Source organism: Nicotiana tabacum, chromosome 17 (assembly GCF_000715075.1).
Source record: "Nicotiana tabacum cultivar K326 chromosome 17, ASM71507v2, whole genome shotgun sequence".
Lineage (NCBI taxonomy): Eukaryota > Viridiplantae > Streptophyta > Magnoliopsida > Solanales > Solanaceae > Nicotiana > Nicotiana tabacum.
In genome coordinates, this window is record NC_134096.1 from 57,373,835 (window position 1) to 57,388,361 (window position 14,527).

The 14,527-nt window shown below is 36.2% G+C and overlaps 1 protein-coding gene across 1 annotated transcript; it reads left to right on the top strand.

Annotated features, from left to right (window-relative positions):
* The first annotated feature begins 7,735 nt into the window (after positions 1-7,735).
* LOC107772286 (putative WRKY transcription factor 15) lies at positions 7,736-9,348 on the top strand. The gene is made up of 3 exons (XM_016591785.2): positions 7,736-8,643; positions 8,762-8,887; positions 9,019-9,348. The coding sequence occupies exons 1-3, from the start codon at positions 7,925-7,927 to the stop codon at positions 9,176-9,178; spliced, it is 1,005 nt and encodes a 334-aa protein (XP_016447271.2). The 5' UTR covers positions 7,736-7,924; the 3' UTR covers positions 9,179-9,348.
* Positions 9,349-14,527: the final 5,179 nt, after the last annotated feature.

A 14,527-nucleotide genomic window follows, 5' to 3' on the forward strand; every position in this document is an offset into this window, starting at 1 on the left:
TAAAAAAGAAAATGGAAAAGGAAATGAAAGAGGGTCGTACCTTAGCAGTAATACTGTTTTAGGTGAGATATGTTCTAATTGCTCGGTAGTTGTTCTCCATTCATCGTTCCGAGCTTGTATGACCTTTTTTTTGGTAACCTCAAGAATTTGGTATGGTCCTTCCCAATTCAGACCCAATTTCCCTTCATTCGGATTCCGGGTGTTGAGGGTGACTTTCCTTAGCACTAAGTCCCCAATGTTAAAATATCGGAGATTGGCTCTTCGATTATAATATCTCTCGATTTGTTGCTTTTCGGTGGCCAATCAGATGAGGGTGGCTTCATGCCTTTCATCCAATAGTTCTAAGCTCGTATTTATGACCTCGTCGTTTGATTCCTTTGTTGCATATCAAAGTCGTGACTCTCCGATTTCGACCAGTATTAGAGCTTCGGCGTCATAGACTAATGAGAATGGGGTAGCCCCGGTACTGGATTTTGAGGTTGTGCGGTATGCCCAAAGAACTTCGGGCAGAATTTACTTCCACTTTCCTTTAACGTCGATTAACCTCTTCTTAAGATTTTGGATGATGGTTTTGTTGGTCGATTCGGCTTGCCCGTTCCCGCTAGGATGATAAGGTATTGATAGGACTCTTTTGATCTTATGATCTTCGAGAAATTTGGTTACTTGCTGCCGATGAACTGCTTTCCATTATCACACACAATTTCGGACGGCATCCTGAATCGACATATGATGTAATCCCAAATGAAGTTGATGATTTCCTTTTCCCTAACTTTTTCGAAGGCATGTGCTTCAAACCACTTAGAAAAATAGTCAGTCATAAACAAAATAAATTGAGCTTTACCTGGTTCCCATGAAAGAGGGCCAACGATATCTATTCCCCACTTCATGAATGGCCATGGTGACAAGACCAAATGGAGTAGTTCCCCGGGTTGGTGAATCATCGACGCATATTTTTGGCATTTGTCACATTTTCGAACTAACTCCTTCGCATCTTTTTCCATGTCTATCCAATAATAGTCAGTTCTGATTATCTTTTGAACCAATGATTCTGCACCGAAATAATTTCCGCAAGTGCCCTCGTGAACTTTCCTCAAAACATACTCGGCATCTCCTGGTCCCAGACATATCACTAGTTGACCTTGAACATTCTTCTGAACAAGGTTCCTTCTTCGAATATGGTGAATCGTGTTGCCTTCATGCGCAGGAACCTTGACTCTTTTGGATATGGGGGAAGCTTTCCGTTTTTTAAATATTTTATGTATTTATTTCTCCAATCCCAGGTCAAGCTTGTGGAGTTTATTTTGGCGTGGCTTTCTTCGACTACTGACCTCGTGAGTTGCACGAAGACCCCCGAATTGAGCTTGTTGTCTTCGACTGATGACCCTAATTTTTCGAGGGCTTCGGCCTCGCTATTCTGGTCTCGAGGTACATGTTGCAAAGTCCACTCCCTAAATCGATGCAAATTTACTTGTAACTAATCTAGGTATCTTTGCATTCGTTCTTCCCTAACTTTGAAGGTTCCGTTAACCTGATTCACCACGAGGAGGGAGTCGCATTTGGCTTCGATCACCTCCGCTCCCAAGACTTTGGCTGGTTCAAGACCTGCAATCATGGCCTCATATTCGACCTCATTATTAGTCAATTTCACAGTTCTAATAGATTGTCTAACCACGTTGCATGTGGGCAGTTTTAGTATGATACCGAGTCCGAAACCTTTTGCGTTCGAAGCACCGTCCGTAAAGAGGATCCAGATTTCTGAGGACATACCCGGGTTTACCAACATCTATCTTTCAACCTCGGGTACTAGGGCCGGCGTGAAATCAACCACAAAGTCTGTCAAAATTTGAGACTTATTGCATGTTCGGGGTCGATATTCGATATCATACCCGCTGATTTCTATGGCCCATTTGGCTAATCGTCCCGAAAGCTCGGGCTTATGCATAATATTTCGAAGTGGATAAGTTGTTATAACACATATGGGATGATTTTGGAAGCACGATTTTAGTTTCCTAGAGGCGCTTATCAAAGCGAGCGCCAACTTTTCTAGGTAGGGATACATAGTTTCGGCCTCACCTAAGGTCCGTCTAATGTAATAAACTGGAAATTGCGTACCCTGTTCTTCTCGGACTAAGACTCCAATTGCCACTATCTCCGATACTACCATATATAAGTACAGTTGTTCGTTTTTTCTCGATGTGTGAAGCAGCGGCTAGCTCGATAAATAATTTTTAATCTCTTCCAAGGCCTGCTGGCATTCCGGGGTCCATGTGAAGTTATTTTTCTTCTTCAGCAACGAGAAGAATCGATGGATCTTATTGGAGGACCTCGAGATAAAATTCTCCATGGCGGCTATGTGCCCGGTTAACCTTTGCATGACCTTTACGTTGTCTACTACCATGATGTCCTCGATAGCTTTGATCTTGTCGGGGTTGATCTCAATTTCTCGGTTGGATACCATGAACCCGATAAATTTGCCTGACCCGACCCCGAATGCGCATTTTTTTGAGTTCAGCTTCATGCTCTATTTCCTTAATATATTGAAGGTTTCCAGCAAGTGCTTCAAATGGTTCTCTGCTCGCAGGGACTTAACTAACATATCATCAATGTAAGCTTTCATGAATTTCCCTATTTGTTCTTCGAACATCCGGTTTACTAGGCGTTGGTACATGGCACCAGCATTTTTTAATCCAAACGGCATTACGTTATAGCAATAGGTTCCATACTTAGTGACGAACGAGGTCTTCTACTGATCATCCGGGTTCATCTGTATTTTGTTGTACCCGGAATAGGCATCAAGAAAACTGAGGATCTCGTGGCCTGCCGTGGCATCGATCATGCAATCGATATTAGGCAAAGGAAAAGAGTCCTTGGGGCATGCTTTATTTAGATCTTTGTAATCTACACACATTCTAAGTTTATTTCCTTTTTTAGGGACTACCACTACGTTTGCTAACCATTCAGGGTATTTTACTTCCCGAATGGACCCTATTTTAAGAAGCTTGGTTAACTCGTCTTTGGCGAAAGCATGCTTGATCTCGGACTGAAGTCTTCTTTTCTGCTTCACCGGATGGAACTTGGGGTCCAAGCTTAGTTTATGTGTGGTGGTGGGATCCTTGTCATGTTGAGATGGGACCAAGCAAAACAATCAATGTTAGCTATAAGAAATTGAATAAGTTTTTTCCTGAGCTCAAGAGTTAACCCCGTGCCCAGGTATACCTTTCATTCTGGAAGATATTCGATTAGTATGACTTGCTCCAGTTCTTCGACCGTTGATTTGGGGGCGTCGGAATCATCGGGGATTATGAAGGATCGAGGAACCCCGTAATCGTCGTCTTCGTTAATCCCTTGCTTGTCCGATTGGGTCGAGGCTGGCATTGATGATTGCTATTTGGCTTTCTGTTGTGCTTTCGAACCTCAGTTATTTGTCGATAAGAGTGTTAATATCGGAATTACTTCATCAACGGCAAACATCTCTTTTGTGGTAGGATGCTCCCCATAAACTATATTTATCACTTATGATGTTGGAAATTTTAATACGTGGTGAAGGGTCGAGGGCACAACCCTCATGTTGTGGATCCATGGTCTCCCGAACAGGGCATTGTACCTCATGTCTCCTTCGATCACATAAAACTTGGTCTCTTGTATGGTACCGTCTACGTTTATCGGCAATATTATTTCTCCCTCAGTAGATTCAAAAGCCATGCTGAATTCGTTTAGCACTAGGGCCGCAGGTACGATTTGGTCCTGCAGGCCGAGTTGTTCTATGACTCTCAATAGAAAGATGTTGGCTGAAGTACCTGGATCAATCAATACACGTTTAACTCGAGTTTTATTTATGAGTACAGAAATTACCAGTGAATCATTATGGGACTGTATGATTCCTTCTGCGTCCTCATCGTTGAAAGATAAAGTTCCTTATGGTATGTAATCTCGAGTCCTTTTTTCCCTTGTGATTGATACTTTGGTGCGCTTTATCATCGAACCTTGAGGAACATCGACCCCTCCGATGATCATATGAATGACATGTTGGGGCTCGTCTTGTTTATTCTGTTTATTGGAATCCCTGCTTCTGAAATAATTCTTAGCTCTGTTGCTCAGAAATTCTCTAAGATGCCCTTCATTGAACAATCAGGCTACTTCTTCTCATAATTGTCGTCAATCCTCCGTTCTGTGACCACGTGTGCCATGATATTTGCATATTTGGTTGGGATCCCTTTGTGTTTGATCAGTTTGTAGAGGTCGAGGCCATTTAGTGTCTTTGATGCCTTCGATAGCCGATACGATGACGGATGCATCGACATTGAAGTTATATTCTGATAATCATGATGCTTCTTTGGATCCGGAATGCATGTCGAAATCATTCTTACTCATGAGCCCTCGAGAGATATTGCCTCAATCATTTCTCCTTTCACTTCGTACAGGGTTGCGCCCATGTCCATTGCCCATACGATCTCCATTATACGGCTGGTATCGATCCCTGTTCAACCTTGGTTCTCAGCCAATATCCCTCTTAATTCTGTCGACGGGTCTGATAGGATAAACGGACCCGGAAGGAGCCTCGATTTGGTCATCTTCGACCCTGATCTTTGATTGATACCGATTATGTATGTCGGCCCAAGTGACATCCGGGTATTCAATCAAATTCGGCTTCAATTGCTGCGAAGCCACCGAGCTTCGAACATTTAGTCTATGGGTGAAAACCTGAACCGCCCGATCATCAGCGACCGACGGTAGGTCCATTCGTTCCATTTGGAATCGAGACACGAATTCTCTGAGCATTTCGTTGTCCTTTTGTCTTACCTTGAAAAGGCCCGATTTTCTCATTTCAACCTTGATGGCTCCGACGTGTGCCTTTTATGAAAGAATCTGCAAGCATAGCAAAAGAATCAATAGAGTTAGGTGGTAAATTGTGGTACTATATCTTAGCTCTCTTTGACAGGGTCTCCCCAAATTTCTTTAGTAACACGGATTCAATTTTGTCGTCCTCCAGATCATTTTCTTTAATTGCACATGTGTAAGCGGTGGCATGCTCATTTGGGTCAGTTGTTCCGTTGTACTTAGGGATCTCAGGCATGCAAAATTTTTGGGGATCGGCTTCGGAGCCGCACTTGGAGGAAAAGGTTTTTGTACGAACTTCCTGGAATCCAGGCCCTTCAATATCGGAGGTGCACCTGGGATTTAGGCTACTATAGAATTGTATGTTTCCACCTTTTTGTCTTTAGCCTCGATATTCTTTTCCCCTGATTCTATTTGTTTCATTAGCTCCTCAAGCATCTATATAACTTCAGAGCTAGCCCCTGATTCAAGTGCGTTTGACCTTTCTACGACCGATTCATCCCTACGGGTGACTTCCCGGGGAGGATCGGGCTCAGCCTTACTTGGTGCGCGGTTTTGGTTATGTAACTGAGCTATCGTCGCCCGTTTAGCCTGCAACATTTTGAAGATCATTCATAGGTTGATCCCGTCTCCTTCAACATTTTGTGCGCTCCGAGTCACAAATCAGGCTCCACCACGAATGTTATTTTCAGGGTCGGTAGGCAAATTTGCATCGATAGCCTCATGTCAATTAGTGTCGATCGGATCTGCGATCAGAATTCCAGCGGGATCAGCAGGCAATATCTCGTTACCGAGTGCTATGTTGTTATTTTCACCTTGGTGACCGGACTCGTTGTCAACATGTAGATATGCTGATTTAGAGTTTGACATTTTTGTTTTTTAGCCTGGAATCAAAGATACTCACAAGAACAAGTGTAAAATAGTGTGTGTTACGAAAGTTAGTACCGGGCAATCACTATTATCCTTAGCCCCACGGTGGGCGCCAAACTGTTTACCCAAAAAATGGGTAACAATTGAATTTATACGCGGTTTTAAGGATACGTAATATAACTTGGCACAAATTGAATATATATATTTATATATATTGAAATTGACTGTGAAAGAAATGAATGCGAACCAAACGAATCGAATATCCTCAGCCCTTGAGTTCGGTCACCCTCGAACCAAGTGAAGGTTCAAATGAAATAAGAACAGAGTAACAAGATATTGAAAGCTAAAAAGAGGCAGTATATTTCTTTGTATTGCGTAAATGTCATGTGTCTTATAAATGATCAGACCCCCTTTATATAGTAGGGGGTCCTACTCTTGGTATAATTCTAAATACAGTAAGGAATCTCATGATAGGCTAATTAATCGGCCTCTCCTTGATACATGTCAGAATTTTCGCCGCGATCCTCGTCCGATTGCGGATATTTCGGCTTTCTGTTATTTGGTTCGGTAAGCTTCTCTTGGTCTCGTTCGATCTCTATCTTGCTTGGTCTCGATCTTGCTCGTTCTCGATCTTGGCCAATCTCGATCTTAATCGATCTCTGGGTCACGAGCTCGGCAATCTAACTTCGCATCATGTTTCGATATAACACGAGTTTGAACATTGCCCTATCATGTTCTAGTCTCGATCAGTCATACGAAAGGCAATCCCTGTTTTGACCGTAAAAACAGACAGGCAAATTTTTTTTACTAATAAAAGTAAGCACATAACCCAAAAAAAGAGAGTTGAGAGAGTATATAGCATGTGGAGAGTCTTTGTTGAATTTGTTGTTGTTGTGAAGTTTGACTTTTAAATTATAAAATTTATTAAAGAATAACATTTAAGATTAGTTGTTTGTTTTTATACAAATTTTAAGTTTTAGAGTTAATTAGAAGGAATTTTTTAGATTAAAAAATGAGTCAAATATACCATATAAAACAATTAGCAGATAAATCAACGGAGGACATTAAAAATAAATAAATAAAGTCTCTTGGGAAAAAAGTCAAATTCGCTAAAATGTTAAGGTTGTTAAAACTATATAACCATAAAATATAATATTTTACCTATATAAAGATATTCTCTTGACCACCTTCGTAAGATATAGGGGTGGGCGTTCGGTCGGTTCGGTTTGAAGAAATTCGGTTCGGTTATTTGGTTTTCGATTTTGTAAAGGTAGTAACCGAAATCGAACTGAAATAAGTTCATTTCGGTTTTCTAATTTCGGTTCGATTTTTTTCAGATCGGTTTTCGGTTTCAACATTATCATATTGGATTCCTTCTATGTAATAATAGGACTGACGAATTTGTTATTTTTTTTCAAAACTTCGAACTTCTTGAAAATACTATTTTTATTAAAAAAAAAAATAAACTAAACTTTGCACACTATTATGGATCATAAAATGCAAACATAGTGTAAATTACAACTATGTGTGAAATCCTCCCGGTATACTATCATATATGTTGTGGAAGTTTTAATAGAGTGAAAGTCTTTAAAATTGGGAAGTTGATAGACTTACTTAATTTGATTGGGTCTTTGATGGATTGGACCTAATAGTATTAATTTATTACCTATGGGTTTAGCTTATATATAACTTAAAAAATTTATATGCTAATAATTTGGTTTTTTGGTTAACCGAACTAAAAAACTTAATCACCGAAAAACCGAAATTTTAAAATTTTAAACCGAAAAAATCGAAACCAAAATAAAAAAAAATTCGGTTCAGTCAGTTTGTTCGGTTTTGACCGAAATATGCCCACCCCTAGTAAGATATGAGTATATCGTTACAAATAGTATAAGAGATTAAAACTTAAAATGTTCAAATTTTATATATATAAATTATTTTTAAATTAAAACAAATTATAAAAACTGTCATAGGAATTTGGAGTAGCAAATTACTTTTTCTACTAATCCTCCAACCAAACGATAAGAGGAGACTGACAAGTCAGTGACCTACTGTTTACTTTATCATCACCTCTGTCTTTCCCTTCTATCTTTTTAACCTCGCCAATGGCATCTCTTTGATCCGTAATCAAAGCTCTCCTCTTCTTCTTCATATTCCCTCTGTGTATATCTATTTCTCCCTCATCTGATTAATCTTTCTTTTGGCCAAGTAAACAGAGATGGCTGTAGAGCTCATGCTGGATTACAGAAACACAAGTAGGAATAATTGTACTATCTTCAATACAAAGTTAGAAGAAAAGGCAGTGGTTCAAGAAGCTGCCTCTGGGCTTGAGAGCGTCGAAAAACTCCTCAAATTGTTGTCTCAAACTCAGAGTCAGTCTCAACAACAGCAAAAACAGGGGAATTTATCTTCTTTCTTAAAACAAGAAAATTCCCCTATGGAGATTGAAATAGTTGCTGATGCAGCTGTTACAAAGTTCAAGAACGTAATTTCTCTTCTGGGTAGAACCAGAACTGGCCATGCTCGATTCAGAAGAGCACCTATTACTTCCCCTCCAAAAATCAAGAAAGATTTTACTGATGCTAAAGTTTATTGTCCAACTCCAATTCAACAAGTTCCTCCAGTTGCCTATGAGCTTTATAATCACCAATTCTTTCAAAATCCAAGAGATGGGGTTGTTGAAAAACAAGAATTGGCCACAAAAAAGAGCATTAACTTTTCCTATGGTCAAGATATTTCTCGCTCAAATTCGTTTAATATGTCAACGTTAACAGGGGAAACAGAGAGTTCATCTTTCAAGATTTCAAATCTCTCTTCTGCTGGAAAGCCTCCTTTGTCGACTTCATCTTCCTTTAAAATAAAGTGCTGTTCGTCGGAGAACGGTCTCTCCGGCAAGTGTAGTGGATCCTCCGGTCGATGCCATTGTTCTAAGAGAAGGTAACCACCTTCAATCTTTAATTCTTCTCCTTTAGTATTTTGTTTCATCAGCATGCAATATATAATGAACTACTATTACTACTACTACTATTGTTTCCTAATTGATCTGTTCAAGCAGAAAATTAAGACTTAAAAGGGTGGAAAGAGTTGCAGCAATAAGCATGAAGATGTCAGACATCCCACCTGATGAATATTCATGGAGGAAATATGGACAAAAACCAATTAAAGGATCTCCACATCCAAGGTACATGATTTAAGAGATTTTTTATACTGTTAGCAACTCCTTTGTTGGGTTCTTTTTTGCTTCCTAGTTCCCAATAATTTCTTGTGCAGTTCTTAAAACTAAACATAGTTTCTGTTGCTAAATTATGGCAGGGCATACTACAAATGTAGTAGTGTGAGAGGCTGTCCAGCACGTAAACATGTTGAGAGAGCTTTGGATGAACCAACGATGCTAGTAGTTACGTACGAGGGCGAGCATAACCATTCCCTTTCTGTTGCAGAAACAAGTAGTCTCATTTTAGAGTCTTCCTAATTAGATCAAATTGTGGCAATGATGACTGGTTATAATTGCCCTGCAAAAGAAAAAGGGTGATAAATGTAAACTAGAGCTTATTTGTATGACTAGTTGAGTCTTGTTGAGTCATCAGTTCTATCTCAAAAGGAGATTCATCTCAAGAAACAGTTGTGCATATCTCAGCAAAATAGTTTACAACTCCCTTCCTATCATTTTATTTGATTTGGCACTTGGCTGAGCATGAATATATTTAAGAAAGAAACAAAAACTTTTGTTACATAATAAAAGTACCATTAGAATTTATGTGTTAAATATTTTCATGATATTTATATGGTTATATGATTATCTAGTAGGGTAAAATGAAAAGTTTAAGTTAAAAATAATTTCAAAATATATAAAAGTGTTATTCTTTTTTTAAACAGACTAAAAATAAAAAATGTTTTGTAAAATGAAACATATGCAGTAATAGGTTATCTGCGTTATGTTTCTTAATCAGTTATAGTGGACTAAACCAATTCACGCGCAGGAAAAAAGAAGTTTAAACTTCTTTTTATAGACAATATAACATTTTTCATACTATCATGTCATAAATAATAACTTGAAATAATCTTTTATAGCACGTTAATTTATTTTTATAAGTGTCAAAATCTCATTACACTATCTTTAAAGAACAAAGAATTATTAAAACCGGAGGTTGGGTGATAATGGATCTGTGAATAATCAAATGAAAGATATAAAAAGGAAAAAGGGGTTACAACTTACATGCAATCAGTTTCTTTATATAACTTACTAGCTTTTTCGCTTTTTTTCTTTGGATAGTCCAAATGGTTGATGAAAAGTATTAGACAAAAAATGGGACTCGTATTTGGGACGGTTGACCAAGAGAAGGAAAGACTATGAGGCAAGAGAAAGAGTAGAAGTTGGCAGCTGGAAAATTTAGTTTTCTACTTTACTATTGCAGCTAAAAAATAAAGAGGAAAAAATATAAGTAGGGGAAATTGATCCCTATACCTCCGGGTTAATAACTCAATTCAAACTTTATAGAATATGAGTGTCAACAAATAATATTATACCAATTTTAGAAACTATGTACATAACATATCTAATTTTACGAAGAGATTATGGGATCAAGTATCCCGTAAATACATTTATAAATCCGCCCTGTGAGTTTGTTTGTACTTTGGCATGGAATTTATAGCAAAACAGTTGGTTGTATGTTAAGACTAGTAGTAGTTGAGAAGATAGGAGGACTGAAATCTGGAAATTGTTGGTGCACATTCACAGGTCAAAAATAGCAGATGGGGGCTATTAATGGAAATACTAAAGTGTCAATTTTCAAAGTATGGGGACCAACCTTTGTTTGTCTACTGCCACTTTTTTTCTCTGCTTAACGTCAAACCTACTCCTAAGCATGCAAGGAATCTAGATATGGGTCAATCGGTTGTCCCATTTCATCAATCCGAAATCTTTGTCAATTCTTTTTCAATTGGAAAAATATCTATTCTTCGTGTGAATGTTAAAATTCACCCTTTAGTGAAAAAGACACAACACTAAACGCGAGATAAATGCAATTGAAATAAAGTATTCCATCAGGTTTAGTTTATATGAACCTGTTTTTTTTTATCTGTTCCAAAAAGAATGATACTTTTTTAAATTTGAAAATAATTTTGTTGAAACTTATAATTTTACAATTAATAACAAGCTTTAATAACCACACAAATACTCTGGCCCCTTTTTAACTTGTTTAGGACCACACATTCTAAAAGTCTTCATTTTTTTTTAAAATTTCGTGCACAGTCAAACAAGTTCACATAAATGATAACGGAGGAAGTAGAATCGAAGAAATAATGGACAATGTAGTTAAGGAATTACCAGCAAAAGATATTAGTCAATCTGAAGCGTCCCCAAATTCTTATAGTTAGGGGTCGTTAGGTAGGAGATATTAGAAAAAATAATACAAGTATTAGCTCTGTGCATTACTAATATCTTGTTTGTTATATTTTTTTCAACCTATATATAACTAATATTTGTATTAGTTATACATCATACTTGGTACTATCCTATGTATAATTAATGCATAGAAAATAATAACATTAGTAATACCAAAGCTATTAATGCATGCATTAGTATGGTTAAAGATAAAATCATCCTTAAAGTCACTTAAAGCTAGAGAATGTGGAGGGCATTTTTGTAAACATTTATTTTTCTTTAAAATTATATAATGCATTATAATTTTTAATACACCACACCAAACGGTATATAAAAAATAATATCTGCATAACTAATGCTTGTATTACTAACCCCTACATTACTAATCTCTGCATTACTAAATTCTGCATTACTAATACACTTTATTCCGCACTATTCTTATACACCCTACCAAACGAACCTTGCAGACTTACAGTGGGAGTAACAGAAAATGGAAAGACAGGAGTTTGGGTACTAAGCTTAGCGCGTCTTTCAATCACTTCTTTATCTGTTTAGCTTAGATATTTTTGAAAAGGGTATTCCAAAAATTGAAACCAATACTGTTTGTTTTAAATAAATAAAGTAAAAAGTTTTAAAAATTAATGTTATTCTAACCTAAGTTTGCAGGACTAATAAAAATCTTTGGGGTTGTTTGGTACAATGGATAAACAAAAATAATCTTGGAATAAAAATTTAGTATCGCCTAATCTCTTATTTTGTTATTAATCATGTTATAAGTTATCTCATGATTAAAAATAGTTGCAGGATAACTTATACTTACCAGAAAGTGGGATAATAATCTCAGGATAATTTATCTCAGGTTAAAGCAGTTTGACAATCTCAGGATTAATACAACATATCAAACAGTCAATAAGAAATTCATTCTAATATAACTAATCCCAACATAATTAATCTCATTAGCATAACTTGTTGTCAAACCAAACGAGCCCTTAGTCCCTAGCTTTTTCTCTTGGGTTAGGAATTCCGGAAACAATAAAGTTTGAAGAAAACTAGGGATTGCCTTATTGACCCATTTCATTCTCTTTTAACCTTAATCATCAATTATTTTTTCAAAGGCTCTGACACACTGTGGACGTTAAAATTACAATCTTTTCTTTGCTCAGTTTATTTTGATTTTTACATAGTGGATGTGTCTTAAATATATTTTAACGCTTTTGATAGCTTATAAATTCGTGTGTTGCATCGGAAACAATGAGAATATAGTGAGTAGAGAATTAATATTCTGTTAAAGGTATATTTTCCACCAATAAGAGCTTTTATAGCTAAAGCCTCATCTATATATTTCTACATAAAAATATTAGGGATCTTTACACAAATAGCCGACCATATTTATTGTTTATTTTTTCTAGCCATATACATAGATTATACATTCATTATACATAGTTATACACATATTAACATATAATACATAAATTATGCATACATTATACCTCCAGTTTAAGTGGTTGGATGGGCTTCTACTTGGGTAGATTCTTTGTTTTTTTCCTTCTAAATTTTGTTCTATCACATTGGAAGATTTTACTTTCGGAGAGCAGAGAGCGAGTTAGACTGGAGTAGAAGAATCCATTGATACCACTAGAGTTAGACCATAAAACTTGGTACGGATTGTTGTTCTGCTCACTCTTTGTTCACCGGCATTAGTGAGTCGGAGTGCTCAACTCCCTTTCAATAGCAGAGGCACCGACAAATCTCACGACCTTTTCCGCTTATAGAGTCAAATCAATACGGCTTAACAAGAAAATATGAGACATTTAAGTTATACAAGTAAAAAGACCTATTTATTTTTAAGAAAAGAAAAACAAAAATTGGATTGGTGATAAAATAGAATCCTCGTTCCATACTTCCATTGCTCCATTTATTGGCAGAGGTGGACCTACTTGTACCATTGAGTGGTCATCAGATTCTGTAAATTTCGGCAGAAATCTTATATATGTTTGTGTATATACGTTAAAAATGATTATATAAATAGTTTGACACCATGAACAATAAAAAGGCTTTAAGGGGCAGCGATAAAAAAATAATAGTGCCCTCATCGCATAAAAATCCTAGGTTTGCCTCTGTGTATTGAGACATAAATAGTAGAGACATAAAAGAAATTCAATGTCCAACCATGCAAAGCAAATAATCATTTTTGTAGTGTTAAAAGGGCATTCTGGCACACTAAGGTTTTGCTATATTTGATGTCCGTGGAACAATTGGATCACATTAGGTTTTATTTACACAATTTTACCTCACATTCCTTCAAGATGCACTATAAATAATAGTAAAGTCACCAAAAATTATCCACTACTAAAATAATAGTGGATAAGTTTTATCGTTATAGTAAACATATTTAGTGACTTCAATTACTATCATTGCGGGTCAGCAGTGGCGGCTCAACGAAATTGGTGGCCTAAAATCGAACGTTAAGAAAAGGCCCAAAATGTATTTAATAAAATTGTATATATTTATGAAATTTTTTCTTTTTTGTTATTAATAATAGTTTTATGGACCGCCTTGTATGTATTTTGGCCCTTCACTCGGTTACCTGCTAGATTCCACCATTGAAGATATCTAGTAACTCTACTCACCAAGGTTTCGAATTTTTTTAATAAGAAATATCTATAGTTAAGAAAACGTTTTTATAAGTTCTCACATCTAATGATCATAATTTTATACTATTAAAATAGATTTTAAAATAATTTTATACATTTGTAAGAGTTCAAGTTTATTTGAATTAAAAAAAAATGATTTGATATACTCTTTATAAGAAATAATTTACTTAAAAAGATATTACAAGAGATTTTGTTTTTATTTTTTTATTATTAATTTCATCATCAAACTGTTATTTTGCGATATTGTATGTTTATTATGAAATTCAAGTATTTATCTAAATAACCTCTATTTTTTCTAAATAACTTTTATATCCAAAAAGAAAAAAACATAAATCTAGTATCTTTTTTATAATATTTTTTTAATAATATAAAATTAATTAATAATGAAAATTGGGGCCTTCAATTAGGGGCCTAAAGCAATTGCTTTAGCTGCCTCCCCTTGGGCCGGCATTGTGGGTCAGTTACTTTCATGCGAATTGTTTTTGGGACTTAACTGTTATAGTAAGTAAAGTTAAGTAAATTTACTGTTTAACTAGTTAAATTCAAACACTTTAATGTGGAAAAAGAAACTTACTATAACCTAACTGTTAAGTGAATATAGTTAGTGTGCACTCGTGAAATAACTTTTTGAATGGTCAGAGCCTCAGAGGAATATCAATAAGCTGTAGGATATCTTGTTCTTGCAAGGATTCGAACTGAATAATCAGATAAAGTTATATTGCTTGTATGTAAGAAAAGTAGGATTCCTGATGAAATAGGAAAAGTAAAAATACTACGGAGTATT

Excerpts from the sequence above, each read along its gene's own strand:
- LOC107772286 (XM_016591785.2), top strand. The coding sequence starts at position 7,925 with ATGGCTGTAGAGCTCATGCTGGATTACAGAAACACAAGTAGGAATAAT. Across the intron at positions 8,644-8,761 it reads TGCCATTGTTCTAAGAGAAG|AAAATTAAGACTTAAAAGGG; the intron begins GTAACCACCTTC and ends CTGTTCAAGCAG. Across the intron at positions 8,888-9,018 it reads AAAGGATCTCCACATCCAAG|GGCATACTACAAATGTAGTA; the intron begins GTACATGATTTA and ends AAATTATGGCAG.